Genomic DNA, 17741 nt, shown 5'->3' on the forward strand with positions numbered 1-17741 from the left:
GCATTTCCTTTCCAATATAACTATAGTCTATGTTAGCGTATAATTTAGTACATTTTTTTGTAAACGTTTTATATAAATATTCAATGTTTTGATAATTTCAAATAGCTTGTTTTAGTACATCGCGCTTAACAAATTTCCAAGTAAACATGGTCAGCGTGAAGCCCTCGGTGAAGTTTTCCCCAGAGCCTGACATCCAAGAGTTCAGTCTGACCCAGGTCGAGTCGTTCGATCAACCGCTGCAGGTGTTCCCCAAGCATCAGGACGCCGAGTGCCAGATTCTGCTGTCGCCGTCAGAGGATGAGATAAGGATACAGCTCAGCACCAAACGGTCCAAGCGGAAACTACGTAGGTTGATGCAGGAAGTTATTATGTCATGCAAGTACGCGCTGGTGTGTACTCACAGTGCTGGTGTGTACTCACCACGCTGGTGTGTACATACCACGCTGGCGTGTGTACAAGCAGTTCAAGCAGTGTTGGTATGTGTACAAGCACGCGTCAGTGTGTACACACTGTGTTGGTGTATACAAGCACGCTCAGGCGTTTAGCGTGTACTCGCAGTGCTGGTGTGTGTACATATGTTGGTGGGGATGGGATGACGTTAGTAAGAATAGAGTTAGGGAGTGAGTCAGGGTTAGGATCATGGCTAATGCAATTAAAAAGGTAATGGGCATGGTTAGGTTAAAGCGAGACTATAGTTAGGATCAATATTTTGGGACAGTTAGGCTATGGGGATGACTAGTATTGGGTAAAGTTAGGCTATGGGGATGACTAGTATTTGGGTAAAGTTAGGCTATGGGGATGACTAGTATTTGAGTAAAGTTAGGCTATGGGGATGACTAGTATTTGGGTAAAGTTTGGCTATGTGGATGACTAGTATTTGGGTAAAGTTAGGCTATGGGGATGGCTAGTGTTTGGGTAAAGTTAGGCTATGGGGATGGCTAGTATTTTGGTAAAGTTAGGCTATGGGGATGACTAGTATTGGGTACAGTTAGGCTATGGGGGTGGCTAGTATTTGGGTAAAGATAGGCTATGTGGATGATGAGGCTATGATGTATACCAGAGTTAGGGTTTTCTATATGCTGTAGAGACTGGAAATATAGAATAAAATTCTAGACAGACCCTGGCAATATTCGTATAATTACTAAAAATAAGTTGTGTGGTCAAGTCTTTATAAAACATATTTAACATTTACTTAATTATTTTCTTATTTGTTATTTAACTAACCAAATTTATGCATTTTGTATAAATGTTTTAGAGAACAAATCATCGCAGGTAATGCGCGATCGTCTGCAGAGTATATCAACAGCACCCTTAGATATCACTAGAGATGATCCCAACTTTATGGCCGGCGTTGTCGTCTTTCTTGAGACGTACACACAGGAGGTAAGGTCAAACTCCTCCCACACATGAGGTAAGGTCAAACTCCTCCCACACAGCAGGTAAGGTCAAACTCCTCCCACACAGCAGGCAAGGTCAAACTCCTCCCACACAGCAGGTAAGGTCAAACTCCTCCCACACATGAGGTAAGGTCAAACTCCTCCCACACATGAGGTAAGGTCAAACTCCTCCCACACAGCAGGTAAGGTCAAACTCCTCCCCCACAGGAGGTAAGGTCAAACTCCTCCCACACAGCAGGTAAGGTCAAACTCCTCCCCGACAGGAGGTAAGGTCAAACTCCTCCCCCAGAGGAGGTAAGGTCAAACTCCTCCCCCACAGGTGGTAAGGTCAAACTCCTCCCACACAGGAGGTAAGGTCAAAGTCCTTCTACACAGGTGGTAAGGTCAAACTCCTCCCCCACAGGAGGTTAGGTAAAACTTCTTCCACACAGGAGGGCAGGCCAACCCCCCCCCCCCCCCCCCACACACACACATATATTGTGTCACTTTGCATTGTCATCGAGTCTTGACCCTACTTGAACATTTTTAAAGAAATCGATCTAGCAGAATTGGTCGAATTTTGTATCGCAACTTTCCGCCCTTGACAGACGATACACAACGAAATAACGTTAAGTAAAGCTTGTTATGATCACATTCTGAAAGTTTGTGAGAAATAGAACCCACAGTACGGACGGACGTAGGGAAGGACGGACGATTACAAAACGCTTTTTATATTTTATGTATGAAACCGTAAGACAAAAGAATAGTATTTCAGAACTACAGTTGTTTCTGAAAAAGGAGGGGGGGGGGAGGTCTATAGAAGCGGGTGGGGGTTTAGCTTTATGCAACAACGGTGTTTGACTATTTGAGTGAACAAGGGTGGATATCTTCTAAATCTGAATGATTTGTATATATCTTTATTTATATAGGTATACATATATATATATATATATATATATATATATATATATATATATATATATATATATATATATATGAATATATATATATATATATACGTATATATTATATATATATATGTTTATATATATATATATATATATATATATATATATATATATATATATATATATATATATATATATATATATATATGAATATATATATATATATATACGTATATATTATATATATATATGTTTTTATATATATATATATATATATATATATATATATATATATATATATATATATATATATATATATATATATATATATACATATACATATATATGTATATATGGTGACAGGACAAATGATCTCAGGACAAATGATCCCAGACAAAATATCTCAGACAAAATATCTCACGGACAAATGATCTCAGGACAAATGATCTCACGGACAAATGATCTCACGGACAAAAGATACCAGGACAAAATATATCAGGACAAATGATACCACGGACAATTGATCTCGGACAAAATATCTCAAGACAAAATATCTCACACCTAAATTGTAATAGTGTAGTTGATGATTTTAGTTGATCTGAATTTTTTTTATTGATTGTTATATGGTTTTGTTTACTATGTTTAAAATATTGTTTATAGGCCTATATAATAAGTGTAAGAAATGTTTGCCGTATACATTTGTCATATTGCAGTAAATATTTTAAAGTTAGTATTTGTAATATAGTATACGAAGATTAAAGATTTTTTTTCGATAGACAGCGTAGGTGGGCTTGACAAACATTAGACAATCCTACCATGTCAGGTGGACGAAACTAGATCAAAGGGAATGAAATAACAATAAAGACACACCTTCGTATCAGGGTGGCCTCCCCTTTGATAGAAGAGTTATGCCTTAAGGGCTTAAAGGAAAGACATCCACCCTCTATGGACAACACAACTAGCCTCTAAAGTCCATTGTTATGCGTCGGTCACACCTTAGTGATCAGTGACAAATGCTTATTTAAACAAACAGCGGTCATCGCGGAGCTAAGTTTGTCGTAGGGTGCATCAAACAAAGCAGTATTAGTGGTGATTACTCAGCTAGCGCCTCTTTCGTTACCTCGCAGAAAGGTTTTAGGAATTCTGGTGAATTTATGTTTGCCATAAGCAGGCAAAGAGATTTGGAAATGTGAAATTAGGACATGTCGAGTAAGAGTTAACACAATAGATGATCACGTAATATTGGAGAGGTGTGATCATATTGATGTAGGCTACCTGCCAGCAAAGAAACGTAAACATTATGTTTGTGTTGATGATGCAATAAAAACAATAGTTTAACATTACAAACCTGAAGACCCATTCACATTTTTAAAAAATATTTCGCGTGTTTTGAACCTTAATGTTGTATAATTACCGTAACTTTATTTGTTTTATACATTATCATTTATTATACCTTTGAGGCTAAAGGAGTAAATTTGTTATAATTTTTACTTTTTCAAATCAAATGCTACTACAAAGTTTAATAAAACTTTTGATGGTTTGTTAGGTTTAACAAATTCATTTTATTCACAATTATTAAGCGTAAAATAGTAAACAAAACCATATTAGCATTCAATAAAAAAGTTCAAATCATCTAGGGTCTTCGTACATACTATTAAAATTCCGCTGTGAGATATTTTCTCTGAGATATTTTGTCTGAGATCATTTGTCCATGGTATCATTTGTCCTGATATGTTTTGTCCGTGAGATTATTTGTCCTTGAGATCATTTGTCCTGAGATCATTTGTCCTGAGATCATTTGTCCGTGAGATATTTTGTCTGAGATATTTTGTCTGAGATCATTTGTCCTGAGATCATTTGTCATGGAACCGTATATATATATATATATATATATATATATATATATATATATATATATATATATATATATATATATATATATATATATATATGTTTGTATGATGCATATAGAGTCTAGAGAATGTCCAAGCCGTTGCGATGGCCATTCAAGATGAGAAATTGTCCAACACGATGGTCATTGACCGGATCACGGAAATTCTGCACGAGACGCTGGAAAAGTTTCCCCATATGATTGCTGGGATCTGTGAGCTGATCAGAAGCACCAAGGACCCGACGGAGAGACGCAAGGAGAAGAAGAAAAGGTCGAAAGGTCAGGTCAGGCAGAAAAAGAAGGAGAGTAAGAGTTCTAAAGTAGGCAGTGAGTGCTCTATCAAGCAGGGTCAAAGTCTGATGGCTAATAAAGTGGAGGAAATAAATGAGAACAAAGAAGAGGTGGTTGATGAGATGTCCACACAGGAAAATATCAGTTCTAATCGGCCACAGCAAGAAAATAGGAGCGCTAATCGACCAGAGCAGTCAAATACGATTTCTGATAGGCCAAGTGTGTCTTCAGAATCTCCAGAGACCTCCAAAAGTGAGTACTTTTTGAATATTAATTATTAATTCATTATTAATTATACACTTTTTGAAAAAATTATTAATTAATTAGGAATACAAACACCATTTTTATAAACTAATGGGTATCAAATGGTATCAAAAAGGTGTGAAACAGTAACAAAAGGCAGCAAAAGGTATCGTTGTAAAACACGAAAGCTGTCGTTTAATGTTTGAAGAAACGTCTTTAGAATAGTTACATGGCGGCAGGAGGAATAGTAGTAGACTTGTAACACTTACATTGAAACAGTTACATTTTTACATTCCTGCCTTGGATTCCAAATTACAACATTTCAAAAGAAATACGACATATGAAAGACAATAGCAATCTTTAAAGCACAGTCGTTTTAAAAGAACATTCCGATAGACAAGCAATCCAAAAGGCACGAGTAATTATCAGTAAGACATAGACAATTTATTTCACACGAGCTTTTCATCACAATAGGGCTGGTAAGTAGGTCAACAAACAGTTCTATGGCTCATGCAGGTTTTATTGAGCCGTAGAACTGGTTGATGATCTACTTACCAGCCCTACAGCTGAAGCATAACCCAGCCAGATTTTTAAAGCCAGATATTAATTTAGTTTTAGATCCATTTAAATAACAACTCCTGTTATTGATGTACCTTTGCAGATTCATCTCAAGAAGACGACAAAGAAGACGATAAACATTTACCGGCGTTATCGAGCTCGATGACACAAATGTTGGAAGACTTGTCAATAAAGATCAAGGTCCCCGAGGGCGGGAAAGTCAGTAGCATGACGTACACACTCGTGAACATGTTGCTGTTGTCAACAATCAAGAGGAGCAAAGGGAGACCACTCGGCGTGGACATTGCAGCAAGCACGGAGGAAATAGGATCTGCTACAGCTGCCCTATCCGACGAGGCGTTCGAACAACTAAGGTCCCTTAAATTAGAGGGCCCAATTGTCGAGGAAAGGATTTCCCTACCCCCTGAGATTCAGCATAGTGAGGACATGCTAAAGGTTAGTCATCAGATATAGTGTCAATTCGTTTTTATTTAACAAACCCTTGGTTTTGTCAATTTTTTTTTACACCAGTCGAAAAAAAAAAGTTTTGCAATTTGGTCCGTATGTATGTGTGCGTGTGTCTGTCTGTTTGTGTGGATGTGTGTCTGTGGACACAATACCTTGAGTACCGTTACAGCTAGGTTGATGAAATTTCATACATAAGTGTTATATCAAATTTGTAGTTCTGTCTCACATTTTCAGCAATTTCCGACAACGGAAGTGGAGTTTATTCTACTTTTGGTTTTTCAATAGCCTATACCTTGAGTACTGTTTCAGATAGATAGAAGAAATTTCACATATAAGTAAAAGATCTGCGTTCTGTCGAATTTTGAGTAATTTCTGTTTACCATGAAGTAGTACTTTTTGCTATTTACAATTTCTCAAAAAAGTATATGAATTTATAAATAACTAATATTCCGCACTGTTATAAATTCATTGTTTGCTGTTTACAATTCTTTTTATTTACAAGATTCTATTCTATTTTTAAAAGTTTAAGTAATTAAAAATGGATTAAAAATCAAGTCAATACCCCGCAGAGTTTCTTTCAGCCCCCCCCCCCAATGAAATGAAATTTATATAAAAAATATATACTTTTAACAGTCGCCCCCCCCCCCCGAAGAAAGTCTACCCCCCCCCCCCCCCGAAAATTTCAAGTGCCCCCCCCCCCCCCCCCCAGAGAAAAAAGTCTGGAAAAAACACTGTGTGATACCCCAAGTTGCCATCCCTCGTAGTGTTACATAAGAATATTCGTGAAAATCTATGGTAGATCACTCCCGCTTTTTTTTCCCCCAGTACCTTCTGAACAAGTCAACCACTATCCGAAAAAACGTTGCAGACTTTATTGAGTCGGCATTACCAAGCACTGTTAGACTACCGTCGTTCAACGCTACGGGCGACTCAGACGAGTACCTCGGTGGCAAGCAAGCCGTAGGCCTACCTTGGGCCTCAGCTCGGAAATCCCAGGTTGAAGAGCTACAGAAAAAAAAGTCAATCGATCACCCATGGAGCTTGAAGTCGAAGCTGCTAGCCAGCTCTCCGTCCCCGGCGAGGATAGAGTCACCGGTTGACGGCCCATTTCTAGCAAGTTCCCAGTCCAAAGTTGTGCTCCCGCCAATTCACCAACCGGAAGAAGCCGCTGTGGACTATCTTGAAAAGAGGAACATTTTGTCCATCTTTGAGGTGAGCCGCTAGTCCTCTAGTAACAAGCTTGTATTTTGTTATGGTGTGAGCTTTCCGCTTTGTGTCGCAGATTTAGTCAGCGCCAGTAGTGAAGCTAGGATGACGCTGATTGGTTGATTCAGTTGTCGCAGATTTAGTCAGCGCCAGTAGTGAAGCTAGGATGAAGCTGATTGGTTGATTCAGTTGTCGCAGATTTAGTCAGCGCCAGTAGTGAACCAGGATGACGCTGATTGGTTGATTCAGTTGTCGCAGATTTAGTCAGCGCCAGTAGTGAAGCTAGGATGAAGCTGATTGGTTGATTCAGTTGTCGCAGATTTAGTCAGCGCCAGTAGTGAACCAGGATGACGCTGATTGGTTGATTCAGTTGTCGCAGATTTAGTCAGCGCCAGTAGTGAACCAGGATGACGCTGATTGGTTGATTCAGTTGTCGCAGATTTAGTCAGCGCCAGTAGTGAACCAGGATGACGCTGATTGGTTGATTCAGTTCACGCTCATTCGACCATTTGTTTTTAAGCTTGCAAACACACAATCAAATATTAAGAGCCTAAGCAGTTAAGTTTTCATGCATAACAACCCCCATTTGTGTTATTATAAAAAAAAATTAAAACAATATTTATGAGGTATGTAAATGTATTTAAAAAATGTCATTTGAAGACACTAAACAGCCCAATATTGTATTTCATTAAACCATGTATCTCCACCGTTTAGTTACTAGATTTTACGGGTATAACCGGCACGAGCCCTGAGGTAAAAACCAGTGAGTACATTCGAAAGATTGTCCTTGTTGCCAACACAGTAATGGCCAGTTTTGACCATTAGGAATTTTTTTTTATGTCACGCGGTGCTTCACATTGCTAATTTTGACGCGTGTGTACACGTGGTTTGGTCAGTCACCGCACTTTCCACTGCTGGGCCACCTTCCTTTTCCTGTTCGTGCCCAAGACACATCGGGCAGATGAAGTAGAGTTCATCTGTTTCAGGGACCTCGTGAACGGACAGTGTGGTCAGCACTATGCCTTTGCTTTTCCTTAACATGAGTTGGGTGCCCAGAAGTGGGTGGACTCAGGGACCTTCTACTGACTTAAACCCGGATTCGAACACGTGACTTTCGGGGAAGCAGCATAGCTCTCTACCACTAGAACACTCGGTCACCTGCTGTCTAGATACTTGTTATTTGTTCCTACAAGAATAGCATGCTTTGATTTTGTTCGATGCTAAGTGTGAGTGTTTCTACAAGACTAGCATGCTTTGATTTTGTTGGATGTTAAGTGTGAGTGTTCCTACAAGAATAGCATGCTTTGATTTTGTTCGATGCTAAGTGTGAGTGTTTCTACAAGACTAGCATGCTTTGATTTTGTTGGATGTTAAGTGTGAGTGTTCCTACAAGAATAGCATGCTTTGATTTTGTTGGATGTTAAGTGTGAGTGTTCCTACAAGAATAGCATGCTTTGATTTTGTTCGATGCTAAGTGTGAGTTTTCTTTCTGTAGGAGTTAATGAACCGAGTGGTGATGTGTTTACCTGCTGACCCGCTCACCTTTATGATAGAACACCTGAGACGACGGAACTGCCTGCAGAAAACTAAACAAAACGTTTGCTGCAGTGTCAAAGCCCTGAAGCCCAGCTATAGAGTACCTAGACAGTATAAGCCCTCCCCATTCAAAGTTGAAAGCAAGCCCTCTGCTAAAGTTAAAACCCCATCAAAAACAAAATCAAAAAAACAATCAAAATCAAAATCTGCTTTAAATTCTAAATCAACGTCTTCGATGAAACAAAGCTTGACAACAGTATCCGAGAAACTAAAATCTTCGAGTGTAATCGACAAAACTGAAACTTTATCTCAGAGCTTAGTAACCTCCCCTGGCAGTTTACCTTTTGCGGAAACAAAGTCAATGTCTCAAAGTCAACTCAAGAAGGAGCCAAAATCTTCGGTATATCTGGAGTCCTCAGACACATCAGTCAAAGAACGGAAACTTGTATCTTCGACAAGTCTGCCGTTACCAAAACTAAGCCCAAAGTCGATGTCCTCCATCAACTTAAAGTTATCCTCCGCTGATCAAAGACAAGTGTCTTCAGAGATGGATTTTAACACTTTCTCCAATTCCCACCTGAAATCCTCCTCTGATGTAGATTTGGAATCTCTTCCTAAAGAAAAAATAGACGATAAAAAATCTTCTTCGGCTGCTTCAAAATCAAAACAAAAATCTCTTCTGCTGCAGGATTTAGAATCTCCCATTGTAACACCAGCCAGTAGAAAGTCCTCTCCAGTAGACCCTAAATCTAGTGAAGGGGCCGTTGAGTATTCGCTTAAAGTCCCGGAACAGAATAAGTCGCCGTAAAATTTCACCTTATAGGTTTATATGGAATGAAAAAAAATCTCTGATAATCTGCGACAGACTCCCTCGCAACGTTTTTTTTGGGTTACTCATGTAAAAAAATGATAGAGGAAATTGTATTTTTACATGAATACAAATATAAGATTATATACTAATTGTTTTACAAAATGAACAATTTAAATGTTTTTTATATTTAATGTTGGCTGAATTGTTTACACTTTATAAATAATGTCAAATAGTTTTGAGGTGAATATACGTTTAAACTTGTCTTTATTACAAGGTATTATTAAAAATGTTTCCTATAATTCTCTATTGTTGGTGTTCTATACATAGATGTTTTATTTATAGTTTTTCTGTAAACGTTATCCATTCAAACTGAACTTTTTCCATATTTCGTTAATTTAAGATGGTTGCTTGTCGGTTCTAGTGGTAGTTGTGGCTCACACTAAGATGTTGCCGACCTTAATTTCTACACATTGATGTTGCTGACCTTAATATCTATACATTTATGTTGCTGATCTTAATGTGTATACATTGATATTGCCAACCGTATTGTGAACACTTTGCTGTTATATTTATATAAGGCTGATGTAGCTGACCTAAAGAAGTATACGTTGAAGTTGCCGTGCCTTAGGTTTGTATGTTTATATTGTGACCCTAAAGTATATGTGCTTATTGTCGACCCTAAGATGTATGTATTAGTGTTATTGCTTAAGGTTTGTATGTTGATGTTGCTGATCCTAAAGTGTATGTGTTTAATTTCGACCCTAAGATGTTTGTATTAGTGTTGCCTAAGGTTTCTATGTTGATGTTCCTTCTTTAAATAAAATTTAATTTATACATTTAAAACATCTAACATATTATTTTCAACAAAAGTCCATGTCAAGTTCTCCATATATCGCTGAAGATACTGATATCATAGCATGTGAAAATATTTTGCGGACAGAGAGAGAGAGTGAGACAAAAGTGCGCACGCCGCACATGAGCTTATATTAGGATATATATATATATATATATATATATATATATATATATATATATATATATATATATATATATATATATATATATATATATATATATATATATATTGTTGATTGCCAACCCTGTGATGTAGCCGCCTCTGTAGTGTATTGCGAGATTTTGTTGAACTTGTACGTGTAGCGTTAGAGTTTTCAGACTCCGTCGTCTAATTAAACTTAAGATCGCTCCACCTCATCGAAGGTCATAACTTAGGTTGTGAATGAAATAGATGAGTATCAGCTTCAGTCTCCTAAAAGTTAAAGTAACAAACGAAATAAATATTTCATCTACTCAGCAGAATGTTTTACAAACACAAAAACATCGTGACGTGAATAAAACCAATACATTCATATAACACATGTACTAATAATATGGAGTAACTTGAGTTCAACCAAGCAAAGGGAAATAAGCAGTGAAATGTACATTATTTTTGTCTCTCTGGGTAGCTCAACTTTCTCTAAAATTGTTTATAGATGTAGCTGAAGTAGAATTTAATTCTGAAAGTTAAATATTAAAATTCCACGCACACCGAATCCCAGAAAACTGAAGATTCATTAATCAAAATCGGGATTTCCCGCTGACCTAGTAGAGTCGCTCACTTATATATTGGGAAATTTCCTTAGTGGTTGTTGTTACTATAATTAACTTTGAAGCCACTATTTTTTTAGATGTTAAAAAAAAAAATTCCTATAACTAATCAGCTTTTTTTTTTACCACTTTGTCATTTCAATTTTAATCATATGTCTAGATAATCGAACTTCGAGATCGGGACGGCAATTATCTATCCCAAATTGACGTGAAATCAGATGCTTTTCAACATTTATAAGGTTACAACTTACTTACTTCTGTATGTGCTTTGCAATTACCGAATAATAATAAAAATAATAATAATAATAATAATAATAATAATAATAATAATAATAATAATAATAATAATAATAATAATAATAATAATAATAATAATAATAATAATAATAATTATAATAATAATTAGTATTATTATTATAATTAAAATATAATAATAATAATAGGTTAATATTAATAATACTAATAATACTAATAATAATAGTAGCTATAATAATAATGATAATAATACCATTTATAATAATAATAATAATAATAATAATAATAATAATAATAATAATAACGAGCCGGCCCGCGGCATAACATACGCCGCTATTTAGTTGTTGTTTTTTCTACTTTTCAGTAATTCATAATTTGTGAATTCGACAGTACCAACGCTGACACTGAAAATATTTCTTTAAAACACTATAAGTAGCTCGTTAAGGACCATAACCCCCCCCCCCCCCTTCCCCCCCCCCCCCTACGTTTAAAATCGTTTCAAACTAAATTATCTGCCCCTAATAGCCGTCACTAAACCCAACTCCACGAAGGTAAACATAGCGTGAACCACAGCTCACTAAGATCATGTAGGGGTGGGGATGTTAGGGAGCGCGCTTGCAGCTTGTTTTCTAACGGCTCGAAGAAGAGAATTATATATATAGATAATAATAATAATTAGTATTATTATTATAATTAAAATATAATAATAATAATAGGTTAATATTAATAATACTAATAATACTAATAATAATAGTAGCTATAATAATAATGATAAAAATACCATTTATAATAATAATAATAATAATAATAATAATAATAATAATAATAATAATAATAATAATAATAATAATAATAATAATAATAATAATAATAATAATAATAATAATAATAATAATAATAATAATAATAATAATAATAATAATAATAATAATAATAATAATAATAATAATAATAATAATAATAATAATAATAATAATAATACATGTTTGCAATACAATGTTATATAAGCCCATCTATAAAACCGCTGAGTATTTTACACAAAATAAAATATGAAATGTAGGTCCCATAGGAAACACACAGTGATATGAAGGTCTTACAAGAGATAAAATTTATATGTGTGTCCTATATAAGATACACATTGGGATATGTATGTATTACAAATCGCATTTAGTTATATTATGTAGGCTCTTTAAAGCACACAAAAAGATATACGGGCCCTAAACAACAGGCAGACGCACATTGTTATATTTAGATCCTATACTGTTTCTTTCAATGTTTAACGCGATAGATGATGATTTTATTATAATAATATTTACAATATAGGCTAATTTAAAACAAAACAAAAAACCCGGTAATATTTGTGTTCAAATATAACTATGCGCTCATACCTAAACTGAAATAGTGGTAAATTTTTTTTCCAGATGAATGTTGTTCAAAGCTTAGTTTAATCTACACGTTACTATTAAAACGCTCTATTTTAAACGTGCCATTTGACAAAAATTAAGAATGTATCTTGAACTGGTTTAGGTTCAACGGGTAAGAAAAACAAAAAATCACCTTCTAAAATGCATTGTTTAAAGAATGTCTTAATGTATATAAAGTCAAAGGGTGTGTAGTTTATAATTACCAAAGTTTTTATTATAGGACTTTAAAAACCCAATTATTTCTATTTATATCTAGATCTATTTTTGGCGACATATTTTTGTGGAAATTCCCGATGTTGTTACTAAACCAAAACCATATTAAGAACTGACATTTTAGTTGTATGCATTTTAAAAGGTGATAAAACACTTGCTAGAACTTAAATTAGTTAAAGACACAATAATTCATCTGACATTTTAGTCAGTGAAAGACACAGCTTTGGGCTCAAAGTTTGTAATGAAATTTTCAACACAGGTAATTATAAAACATTTTTTTCCCGTTAAACTGTGTGTGATTTTTAAAAAAAGCGAATGTGTGGATACGTAATCATTTAACTTTTAGCTTAAAATAAAAAGACCATTCTTAAGTTATTTGCTTACTTCAGAATATATTTTGAATAAGTTTTATTATATATATATATATATATATATATATATATATATATATATATATATATATATATATATATATATATATATATATATATTTATATATATATATATTTATTTATTTATATACGTATAAATAACTATAGTAAATAAAGATTATATATAAATATATATGATAAATGAAAATATATTTAAAGATATATATACACACACACACACACACACTATATATATATATATATATATATATATATATATATATATATATATATATATATATATATATATATATATGTAATGGAACATAACACGTCAAGCTGTTAAGTGTTATCAAACAATCTTCACGTTTGTGATTTTAATACTAAGTTTATTTCTGTAGACATAATCTAACGATACCATACTACGGTACATATGCGTTTATATGTGTAAGGTGCATACATTGAACGCATCTTTTTATCCCCAGAATCCCCGAGAGAACGAAATCAGCATGGAGCATGAAACACAAAGTCATTATGTTGACCGTAAAGTTGAAGCAGTAGCTTTCATGACTGATATAAACAGAAATCAGATAGAAAAATTTGTGCGAGATGCTGAACAAGCTGGGAGACCCTCTTGCAATAATGTGCAATCTCTACTTTTGGAAGTTCTGCAACATTTTGAACTAGATCTAAATACCAACAACAACGCTCACGGTAGTTTCAGTGACGAAAATACTACTATGGAAATTTCCGAATATGACAACTGTTTTGAAAGTAAAGAGTTGTTACAAACGGAGTCGACTTCAAATCCTTCTGAAAGTTTGGATAATGCGAAAAATTACGACGTGTGTGACGGTTTGGATGACACTACCTCTACCTACCCCGCCCACGAGAAGAATAGATTAATGCTGCAGGCATTGAAAGCGGAACAAGCAATCCTCAGAACAAACATAGTGTGCAGGGAATGTAAGAGATCTGAACGGGATTGTATTTTTATGCCTTGCGGCCATTTTATTGCGTGTTTCCAGTGCGCTGATAAGATATCTACATGTCCATTATGTTGTAAAGTTATTCTTGCAACTGCGAAAACTCATATTTGTTAAACATAGTTCTGTTTTTATCAGTAGCCAAGATGTATAGTAATTGCTTTATGAAATATATGCATGATCGACATTTGTAACAATTCCTTTATAAAATATGTGCATGCTGTTTGTTTATAGTTCTAAACAATGTTACGCTAATTACAAAACTACATTATTAGTTAAGTAATGTTTAATTCATCCCTCAACAAAATTATCTCACTTTAAAAATTAGGCTGTTCTTTTTTGTTACTGCGCATTGTACAGATATGTTTTTGTTATTCTATGTTATCTCAATTTATTTTAAGGTTACTTCAACCAAATGTTTTCTTTTTCTCATAGCGACCTGTATGAGTGAATAACATACATGTGAATTAACTGGCAATCATTCGGGAAATGTAATAATTCCTAACAACATATAACTAGTGTATTTAATTAATAATTTTAAATCAGGTGTTTGTCTGTTGTCTAATGTACTGTTTACTGTTTACTAATATACTTTTTACTGAGGAATTAAAAGACATTGTTATGAAAATAACCAAAACCTAAATATAAAAGATATAAAGCACACGTAATGTGTAGGGTGTTATCTTGTCTATCCAAAGTGACGTGTTGGGATCTGGCTTTTGAGTTGTGTAATCTGATGTTTACTGTTTACAATCTGGCTTTTGAGTTGTGCTTTATGGAAGTGTATATATATATATATATATATATATATATATATATATATATATATATATATATATATATATATATATATATATTTACGCCACTGACTGTTTACACTATTTCTTATTATCAACCTGTCCTAATCTAGTAGAACTTTGTTACGATACCTTGTTACGATACCTTGTTACGATACCTTGTTACGATACCTTGATGTAGAAGGTGTCTGGCTTATCGTGATGATACCTTGACTTGATGTAGAAGGTGTCTGGCTTATCGTGACGTCACGTGACTATCAAGGCTTGAGTATAAAATGCGTGATGTCTTTAACGGATAAGCTCTACGCTGTGGGACGGAGTGGTCTAGCGGTAGAGAGCTGGATTGCTAACCGCAAGTCTCGAGTTCGAATCCGGGTTCAAGTAAGTGAAACCCAACTCTAGTGGGTACCTAACTCACGTTAGGGAAATTAAAGGCGGCTGTGTAGTCGATGTTGTGTAGCATGAGTGGTTAAACTCGTTACATTTGGCACTACAGGCAAATAGTCTCGTAACATGTGGCGTTGCGAGCAGGGTAACTGTTCGCTCGTTACAATTGGCGTCGTCGGACAGGATGAATTCAACTAGACTTGCCGCTTTAGGCACCCATAGTCAACCTTGTGCATAACTGTGTTTAGTGTGTGTGTGAATTCGGACATTCAGGAACTGTGAAAATTGAGGAACGAGAAAAATTTTTCATACACACACGGTAAGAAAGAACTCTTTTTTTGTTACTTACGGAATAAAATGTCGACTCTGGACGAGAAGCAGACCCATATAGTGGTCCTACCCAGAGAGTCCCACATTAACAAATTTTACGGGGACGGTGATCCAACTTTAACCAACAGGTTCAGTGAAGAGGTCAAAGCGGCCTGGGCCTCGAGAGGCATGTCACCAGAGGAAAGATTAAGACTGCTGATGGGCAGTATAGGAGAGACGGTTAGGGCAGAGGTCAAATGCCACGATAAAACCATCCAATCAGATCCAGATAAGGTGCTGGATCTGATTATGGAGACCTTTGGGGAGAGACGGTCGGGATCGCAACTGCTGGCAGGGTTCGTAGGCTTAAGGCAGAGAATGGCGGAGAGTGTGATGGAGTACTCACACCGGATGAACGGGGCCTTTGATTCGGTAAAGGTCAAAACACCTGACATTGATGTGCGCCTACTGAGGGACCATTTCATCGAGGGGCTAGCAACCCCGATCCTAAGAAGAGAGTTGAAAGAGGAGGTCCACAAAGACCCGCAGTTGACCTTCCTACAGGTCAGGAACTCAGCGATCCGCAGGTCCGAGGATGAGGACCAATCGAACTGTTCGGTGGACAAAGTCTCTGTGCCTGAACAGAGACAATCCCCACCCACAGGGGCCGACACGATGGAGACCATGATGGCTCAACTGTTGGCCCACCTAGATAAGGTTGACCAACGTTTGGAGAGGTTAGAAAGCAGGTCAACAGCTGAGAATCAGGAAAAGAACGGGACAAAACAGAGACGGGTTGGACGGCCGCGTCCTGCCAAGCCATCACTCCAATGGACGGCCGACGGTCGACCAATTTGCTTGTCCTGTTCACAACCCGGACACATGGCACGGTACTGCCAGGGAAACGGTCGTCCTCTGTAAGGCAGGGTCAGGCTACAGAGGGGCGAGGTAATGGCCCAAGAAACAAAATGATGGGAGTCTGTCCCGAAATGGTGATTACGATTGGGGACATTGCGGTGAAGGCAATTGTGGATACAGGCTCCCAAGTGACGACAATTACGGAAAATTTTTACACCAAATGGATGAAAGGAAAAGACCATAGGTTAAGGTCTGACACGTGCATGCGCCTGACGGCAGCTAATGGACTAACCATTCCATACTGTGTATTTTCTGGCGGATGTCGTGGTGGCAGGACATAGGTTGAAGCAGGTTGGGGTGTTCGTTACGAAACACAACCTAGAGACAAATGTGTCAAATATACCTTGCCTGTTGGGCATGAATATTCTTGGCCAGTTGCCGGAATTTCTTACAAATATTGTCGGATCGACCACACCAGGTCGGGGATCCAAGTTGGCCAGGTTTGCCAAGACCAGAGGAAGGACAGCAGTCCCGGCAAACACGGTCAAGGCAATCACATTACAAATTGGTGATAGAAGCGTGAATGGTGATGTGATGATAGAACCATGTGGCGCCGCACTGAGGGCAGGCGTCGTGTTACTGCGGACATACACATCAGCGGAAAACGGACTAGTTCAAGGGTTGGTAGCTAATGTTTTGGATGAGGAAATTTTTATACCGCCTAATACTCTGGTAGGAGTACCACAGAACGTCGAGGTACTAAGGTCGGCACAGTGCATCGAACTGAGCAATACCAGCAGTAATGAAGTAACAATTAGGTCGGTCAATGTGACGGCCGAGGTGAAGAAAGAGGATGGCCGATCATATACATTCCCGGAAACTGAGGACCCAAAACTAAATGAATTGCTGAATAAATACAGTGATATATTTGCCTCGTATGAGGGTGATTTGGGGTACACGGAAGTAATCAAACACCAGATACCCTTACTACAAGACAAGCCGGTGGCGCAACCCTACCGAAGATTACCGCCAAGTCACTACTCGGCGGTGAAAGCACACCTGAATGATCTACTAAAAAAGGGAATTATTACAACCAGTACAAGCCCGTATGCGGCACCGATAGTAGTGGTAAAAAAGAAGTCAGGGGAGATAAGACTGTGTTGTGATTACCGGAAATTGAACAATATCACAAGAAGGGATGCATTCCCCTTGCCTCGTATTGATGAATGTCTTGATGCGTTGGGGGGA

At 36.7% G+C, this 17741-nt stretch overlaps 2 protein-coding genes across 2 annotated transcripts; both read left to right on the forward strand.

Annotated features, from left to right (window-relative positions):
- Positions 1-22: 22 nt before the first annotated feature.
- LOC131957048 (uncharacterized) lies at positions 23-9550 on the forward strand. The gene is made up of 6 exons (XM_059321750.1): positions 23-345; positions 1256-1383; positions 4256-4718; positions 5371-5723; positions 6561-6947; positions 8437-9550. The coding sequence occupies exons 1-6, from the start codon at positions 147-149 to the stop codon at positions 9283-9285; spliced, it is 2379 nt and encodes a 792-aa protein (XP_059177733.1). The 5' UTR covers positions 23-146; the 3' UTR covers positions 9286-9550.
- A 3343-nt stretch (positions 9551-12893) lies between these two features.
- LOC131957056 (E3 ubiquitin-protein ligase cblA-like) lies at positions 12894-14799 on the forward strand. Its single transcript, XM_059321757.1, has 2 exons — positions 12894-13044; positions 13642-14799. The coding sequence occupies exons 1-2, from the start codon at positions 13027-13029 to the stop codon at positions 14257-14259; spliced, it is 636 nt and encodes a 211-aa protein (XP_059177740.1). The 5' UTR covers positions 12894-13026; the 3' UTR covers positions 14260-14799.
- The last annotated feature ends 2942 nt before the right edge of the window (positions 14800-17741 follow it).

This window comes from Physella acuta, unplaced genomic scaffold, assembly GCF_028476545.2.
Source record: "Physella acuta isolate Inbredline_101_S28 unplaced genomic scaffold, ASM2847654v3 ptg001199l, whole genome shotgun sequence".
Classification (NCBI taxonomy): Eukaryota; Metazoa; Mollusca; class Gastropoda; family Physidae; genus Physella; species Physella acuta.

Bases quoted from the DNA above. Each gene is read 5' to 3' on its own strand.
- LOC131957048 (XM_059321750.1), top strand. From the start codon at position 147: ATGGTCAGCGTGAAGCCCTCGGTGAAGTTTTCCCCAGAGCCTGACATC. The intron at 4,719-5,370 runs GTGAGTACTTTT...GTACCTTTGCAG, and splicing joins ATCTCCAGAGACCTCCAAAA to ATTCATCTCAAGAAGACGAC. The intron at 6,948-8,436 runs GTGAGCCGCTAG...TTCTTTCTGTAG, and splicing joins ACATTTTGTCCATCTTTGAG to GAGTTAATGAACCGAGTGGT.